At 37.0% G+C, this 7,154-nt stretch overlaps 1 protein-coding gene across 2 annotated transcripts in view; it reads left to right on the forward strand.

Annotated features, from left to right (window-relative positions):
• The window catches only part of LOC144241023 (bifunctional heparan sulfate N-deacetylase/N-sulfotransferase 4), a 246,044-nt gene that overhangs the window by 221,635 nt on the left and 17,255 nt on the right, over nt 1-7,154 (forward strand). For both annotated transcript variants that reach the window (XM_077775467.1, XM_077775470.1), the window contains exon 7: nt 2,994-3,090. In XM_077775467.1, coding sequence (XP_077631593.1) covers nt 2,994-3,090 — 97 coding nt within the window. The remainder of the gene's footprint in view (nt 1-2,993; nt 3,091-7,154) is intronic.

Below are 7,154 nucleotides of genomic sequence, written 5' to 3' on the forward strand. Positions count from 1 at the left end.
ACTAGTTTTTAGGAACCTCTCTATGTGGGGTTTGTAGTGCAACAGCAGTCCACTTTCTGCCTCTGCTAACATGTGGGTCAATCTATCCACAAAACAAGCTTGAGTTTCCCCCTCTTCATCCACAGATATAGGGGCTCTTCCATGAAAATAAAGGAATGAGCTAATATAGAGGCATTTGTTGAACAGTGATAGGTGACATGAGGGTCTGGGTCACTCATTTGTAAAGGTTACTTGTAGCCTTTGGATCAGCTTGAGATCAGTCCCAGACATACCATTCTCACCTCACAATGAATTGCTACTGGGTACAAGTGAATTTAGGATTTGGTGAGTCTTCCAATACTCAACTTATGATCACCAGTTATCCATGAGAAACACTATCTCTTCTAGGGCCCAGTAGCATACCAGGAGTAGACACCAGTTTGAATGACTGCTGCAGGTGGCACGCCCTGCTGCAGAATCTTCAGAGTGTACACTGTGATTCTTCTCTGGGGCTTAACCAAAACTCTCCTTGGCATCATTTTGTACCATGGATGCCATAGTACCATAGGTCTTCCCAGATGTATGATCCAAGTGGGAGAGCTGCTTGTGCCTCAGTCTTACCTCGTGCAGGACTCTTTCTTGTTCTGGGCTCAAAAACTAGCAATTTTCTGCATCTTCCTGTCAATAACTCAGAGCAACATTCCCTAGTGCAACAAAAACGCTGCTTCCAAAACCCAAAAAGGCCTATCAAGCCCTGTGTTCTTTCTTAGTAATTGGAGTCACAAAGAACAATAATAGACCTTTACTTGGAAGAGATGTCTCAGCATGATAGAGACCACTGGACCTCAAAAAACCACAAAAGGTAGTAGGTCCCTGAAACTTTGCTTCTACCCTTATCTTTTATCCTTTGGAGTACATGTGTCTTACCAAGACAGTCAGAGCACTTAATACTTGGTACCTTTCAAGTATAATTAACATGAAATCAACATAGAAAACTAGTGGTAAATTCTGTGAAATGTCAAGACAATCTAGGCCCTTTCACTCTACATGATGACACTGAGGACAAGCAGCTTTGATTATTATTTTTGAGAAAAATATTAAAATGTTATTTTGAGAAAAATAATATTTTTCTCTACCTTTAGTGCTTTTTGTCATCTTTAAAAAAAAAAACTTCAAAGCAAGAAGGGAGGAGACTAAACAAATTAAGTAATGAGAATTCAAATGAACTAGAGGGTTTAATTTGGCATTCTTTAATTGAATTTTGGAAGTTCAACTGTGGTAAGCATTCCTTGATAGATATCTTTTTTTTAAATAAATTTATATTCTGTGCTAGAATGTAATGTTGAGAAGTCTATGATTTTGCAGCACTTGTATTTGGCAAAAAGGTCAAAAGTTTCAGTTAAAGATGACTCATTTAACAAGTTTATTCCTGAAAAATATTCATCAAAGAAAAAGACTCTAAATGGGAAATAACTGAAATATTTGGCTTCTAATAGATTTTCAAATATGGAAAAAAATTAGAATTGGAAATAACAGAAACAAACTTCCTTTAACAGAATTTACTCTGAGTTTACTTCAACTCTATAAAGAAAATACTCCCCCAGTTGAAAATTTAGTGTCTATAGAAAAGAGTTATTTGAAAGTATTAACATTTTCAAATTTATTAATCATGAATGTAACTTTGAAAAAGATTGTAAGCAATTTTATTGAAAAGTAAAACATAATAAAACCATGGTGAAAACAATCACTCTATAGAGAAACTTTCATGACATGGTATTAGAAAAAGATGTGGCTAGGGGCACCCTGTGTGGTTCAGTCGGTTAAGCATGCAACTTCAGCTCAGGTCATGATCTCATGGTTTGTGAGTTCGAGCCCTGTGTCAGGCTCTATACTGACAGCTCAGAGCCTGGAGCCTGCTTTGGATCTGTGTCTCACTCTTCTCTCTGTCCCTCCCCCACTCATGCTGGGTCTCTTTCTCGCAATAAATAAATAAATAGTAAAATGGAAAAAAGATGTTGCTAAAAAACTGATTAAATTACACAAATATGAATCACAAATGATTACTTATTGTATGACATTTTAATATTTGGATAATAAATATACAATTATAATTGTTTTTATGCCTAATGTTTGTTTTTAGGCAGAACTTTATTTGTGAAAATTATTTTTGAATATTTTATTTGCGTTAATAATATAGTAAAACCAAATTGACAGTCAAAACGTATTTTTAAAACTGTATTATTTTTATTTAATGGCTCTTTCAATTCTCAAAAATCTCATGATTTAGATAATAAATGTGGGTCACTCAAATGAAATGGGAGGAGAATGAAACAGGAGAAGGTTGAGATGGAGATAAAATTGGACCTATGGGTATGTTGGGTCTGGCATTTCCTCACCATGTCTATATAGCAATTATACATATGCCATTTAAAATATAGGTTAGGAGCTCAGGTGGGAGATACAGACTAGAAATGTTAATCGACGTGTTATCAGTTTGTAGGGTAGGACCAAACATTAGGATTTGCTGGATCAGTCGAGAATAGCACATAGTACAAAAACGAAAGGAAAAGTTGTCCAAGTTTGGAGTTCAAGGATGGCCCCCTAGCCCTCAGGGAAAGAGAAATAGGAAAGATTAGGGCAGAGCACAGATATCTAAGAAGTTATGGTTAGAAGAAGGTTAAGACAAGTGAATTTTCAGATATACAGACATGAAACGTAAATCCAAAGGACATGTTTCTAGATATAGAGTGGAATCTCAGCATTTAGAACCTAGCCAAGCTTCAGAAGAGGATGACAACAAAATCAACTTGATGTTAAGCTCTAGTCTTAAAGGAAAGGAAGATGCCATTTCAGAAGGAAATAATGTGGAAATCAGAAAACCAGAACCAGAACAGGATCTAACTCCTAGTTCTAGGATATCAGATAAGAATTCAATCCAGTCCTTTGAACAACTATTATAGAACAGAGCCAGGAATTCATTACACAGTAAGATTCATTATTCTTCCGTCATGCAGAATCCATGTGATGATAAACGGCACAAAGACATTTGGTCCAGAGAGAAAACTTGTGACCACTTGCCAAAATTCCTTGTCATTGGGCCACAAAAAACAGGTAAGAATAGCCAACTCTGCTGCTTGCTTGCTTTCTGTTTCTCTCTCTCTCTCTCTCTCTGTCATGAAACATATTCCCATACAGTATAACTGGATTAGGTTTTGCCCTGTGAAATATCTAGACACCCATCCAAGTTCATTATTTGAATGATACTTCATCCCTATGGATCATCTTCATGCTATGAACCTCAAAGGGGCCCTAATGCTGCCTAATAATTAGATTTGAGGACTAAAATTTTAACTATAGATAAACCTGTTCAACAGATATCAAATTTTTGACAACTTTGTGTTAATGTACCATAGTTGCAGTATCTGATTTTAATCTCTACATTTTTGTAGTTTTGGCTAATTATCTCCTAAATTAGGTTATAAAGCAAGTGCTTGCCTTGATTCAAACTATTTTACACTGTAGATCGGCCTTGAATTGATTTTTTCCAGAACCACTTCCATTATTACTTTAAAATATTCTATCTGGCCATGTGTAGCAACATGGATGGACCTTGAGGGTGTTATGCTGAGCGAAATAAGTCAGGCAGAGAAGGACAAATACCATATGTTTGCACGTATAGGAGGATTAGGAGGAACTTGACGGAGGAACAAGGGGGAGAAGAAGGGCGGAAATGGTGGGGGAAAGGGAGATAGGCAAACCATGAGAGACTCTTGAATGCTGACAAAAACTGAGGACCGATGGATGTGGAGGGGAGGGGGGGATGGGCATGGAGGAGGGCACTTTGGGGATGAGCACTGAGTGTTATGTGGAAACTAATTTGACAATAAACTATTTGAAAAAAAATATTCTACACGTGTGACTTGTATTTTAAAAATAATTATTAAGTATAAATATGGTTAGAACTTATTATCTGATATACCTGAGGTTCATCAGGCATTTTTCCCCTTAGTATTTTCTCATATGCTGAAGGACAAGTGTATAAGAATGCAGTAAAAGAGAATGAAAGTATTTCACCAATGAGATGACACTTTCAATTAGAATATTTTATACTTTCTTCAGCATGTGACAGTTTTATACACTTTGCTCATGTCCTGATTAATTAAAGTTTTTATTGAGTTGCTGTACTTTGAATTCACTACTTTGACTAGAAGCATTTTCATCAGTGAGTGCACAAACCATAACACAAAACAGTCACAATAAATAAGCCTGGCCCAGATGAAGATATTTGTAATACAAGCAAGTAGATCATTTTAAAGGTTGTGGGAAAAATTTCCAGACTATTAGATATTGGTTGTTGAAATCTTTTCTTCCTCTAGGAATATAAATTGTATTACAACAATAAGTTACACATGTGCAAGGAGGGGAAAAAAGCAACACATATTTTCAGATATATCACCTGTGCTGTTGTTGTTTAAAATGTGCATTAATTTTCTACCAACTCCCTTATAGCAGTGCTAACTCTGGAAACACTACTGAAGAAATAAAACATCCTTGTGTCATAAAATTATGCTAAAAATTTAATTTAAAGATGCATCTTTTATCATTTGTCATTGAATATTATTACTTCTTAGTTCTGCGAGAAAACTACAGGTTAGTAAGTATAAATCTAGTTTTCCTCCTTGTTTGTATTTATATTTGACCTGCCGGTATGGAAATAAAGCTTTTAACTGCTTTTGGCATCCCCAAGGCAAACAAACAAACAAATAAACAAGGTTAAAATAAAGGAATTGGATGATAATAATATTTTATGTGCTGTTAGGAAATGCTATTCTAATGTGAAAATGGTGGTGATAATTCTTAAAATCCATTCAATCATGGAAGTTAAAGTCTTCTTTTGTTCTTATTGCTTTAGTTGGCAGAGCTCCCAACTGCTGTCAGAACTGTAAATTTCCCGGACACAGCAAATGCTAAGAATCTGGTCTTCAGTGAAAAGTTGTCCTTAAACAATTTAAACATGGCCTACACCTCTCTTGCAATAAACATGAAATACAAAAGTAGTCCTCAAACCCTTGTTTTCTCCACTGTTGTGAGGTGAGAATGGAAAGAACTGATGTCCCACTTCCCCATTGCTGAATCCTAGAAGGAATTCCTGTCAGCTGACAGTGGCAGTGAATGAGGACAGGCAGAGAGCAGAATAGGCCTAGGCTTAAGGCACTGAAAAATTAAATCCCCAGCCTGCTAGAATCCTTCATACAGATAGGCATCCTGTATGATTCTGGGTCAAATTTTGATATTACCAGGTGAGGAAGGGGTTTCCAAAAGGGTTAGATTTAACACCATAATTCTAAAACCATAATTCGTTGGCCTTATCTCTCCAGAAAAGCAATGTCCCCATTGTCAATATTAATTTGTCATGATTTGACTGGCTAATTCTGGTAGAACTGAAGAGAAATCGATTGTGTATAAAATAGAATGCAGTTTATCTGAGAGTATTACCGGGGATGAGGTCTTTTCTACTTCCTCCACAAAATATTTATACCAAAGACATTGGATAAAAATGAAAGTCAACAGTAGATGAAAACACAGGTGATAATAAAATAAATATATAGTTTGAGATGGTAGGCCCAGATTCTATGACCCATTCTAGGAGTATCAAGCCACATACTTACTGTCCCCAGTTGAAAGTGCTTTCTCCTTACTTATGGTCAGATGCCTCCTGATGTCCTTCTGGCTCCTAGAGGCATGAAGGTATTGTGGCTCTGAACATAAAGGCCTTTATGTAGCCCAAGGAGATTTGGTACAATTCTGTGACCATCAGGGTAACTAAACATTTGTACATGTTACTGAGTGAAATGATATGTATTTATTTTGCAACATTCAGCAATAATTCAAAGATATTCCTTTATCTGTACTCTGGATCCATCCATTCTCTACATCTCAGGGCTATGAAACTGTGAATATTCTCAGCAGCTCTCTTGTGTGTCTCAAATCTCTCTCTCTCTCTCTCTCTCGTGCATGCGCACGTGCATGGGTGCATACACACACACACACACACACACACACCCACACACACACACTTCATTCTCATCATTAGTTAAAACATTTTTATGTAGCTCCCACCCTACACTTAAAAAAAAAGGTATTTAGAAAGAACCTTTCTGAATTCCCTGTTCCCTTCCAGATACTCTGTAATACTCTAATTTTTTTTTCTCACTGAAACATTTTTGTTCCTCCTCTAAAAGTTTCTCCATTTTGAATTCCTGTTGTTTTCAGGAGCAACTTAGATCAGTTCTTCAGGACTCCATACCCCCTCATAATTCCACATGTTTGAGACAGTGCTGCCATTCCTTTGGGCCTCCAATTGAGTACCTAACTAATTCTGACTCTTTCAGTTTTTAAATTGAGTACATATGATCTGATTCCATCTTTCTTAATTTTTAAAAGTTATTTTAGTTAGTAATTGATTTTGAAGCACATGTATTAATTTTTACCCTCCATCTCACTAGGAGCCACCTATTCTAGATTCCTTAACCTGTCTTCCTTCCAAGGTGGTTGGTCCCCTTAGATCTGTCGTCACTTTCCTTTAACTACTCATGACCCTCCTCAGTTTTGGTGGTCATGTAAAAGCTGTGAGGATATAAACAGGGGGGCATCTCATTAATACTTGAAGCACGGTAGACTTTGCTCCTATAAGCTTAAGATATGTTAGAAAAAAGTACCTATTCTCTGATGATCTGCTCAGCTTCCAGTTTTCCTGCTGCAAACACTACTGTTCTGCCAACCCATATGTGTAGCTCATCTCCAGCTCTTCCAAGGCCAGGAAACCCAACAAACCTCCTGGGTCCATGTTTTAAAAAAGGGATAATCTTTCCCAGATGGGAAATTTTGATTTATGAGAACTATGAAAACCCAATCGCTTCATGATTCCTTCTGCTGTGGCCCTGAGTCTCTGGCCCAACTCAAATGGAAACAAGGGTCAGAGACTGCATCTAAGCCTTCTGTGATACATACACTCAGTGGGTTCTAGCAGCTAATCTGCTCAGCCGAGTGCCTCAGTTATCCGATTCGATTGCCCCTTTTTACCAGGGTAGGACATTCAAGTGGCCATCCTTCCAGATTCCTGCCCTCCTCTTTCAACCTTACTGGGAACACTTACATTTTTTAGGCATTTTTTT

The sequence above is a fragment of the Crocuta crocuta genome, unplaced genomic scaffold (assembly GCF_008692635.1).
Source record: "Crocuta crocuta isolate KB4526 unplaced genomic scaffold, BGI_CrCroc_1.0 scaffold654, whole genome shotgun sequence".
NCBI lineage: Eukaryota > Metazoa > Chordata > Mammalia > Carnivora > Hyaenidae > Crocuta > Crocuta crocuta.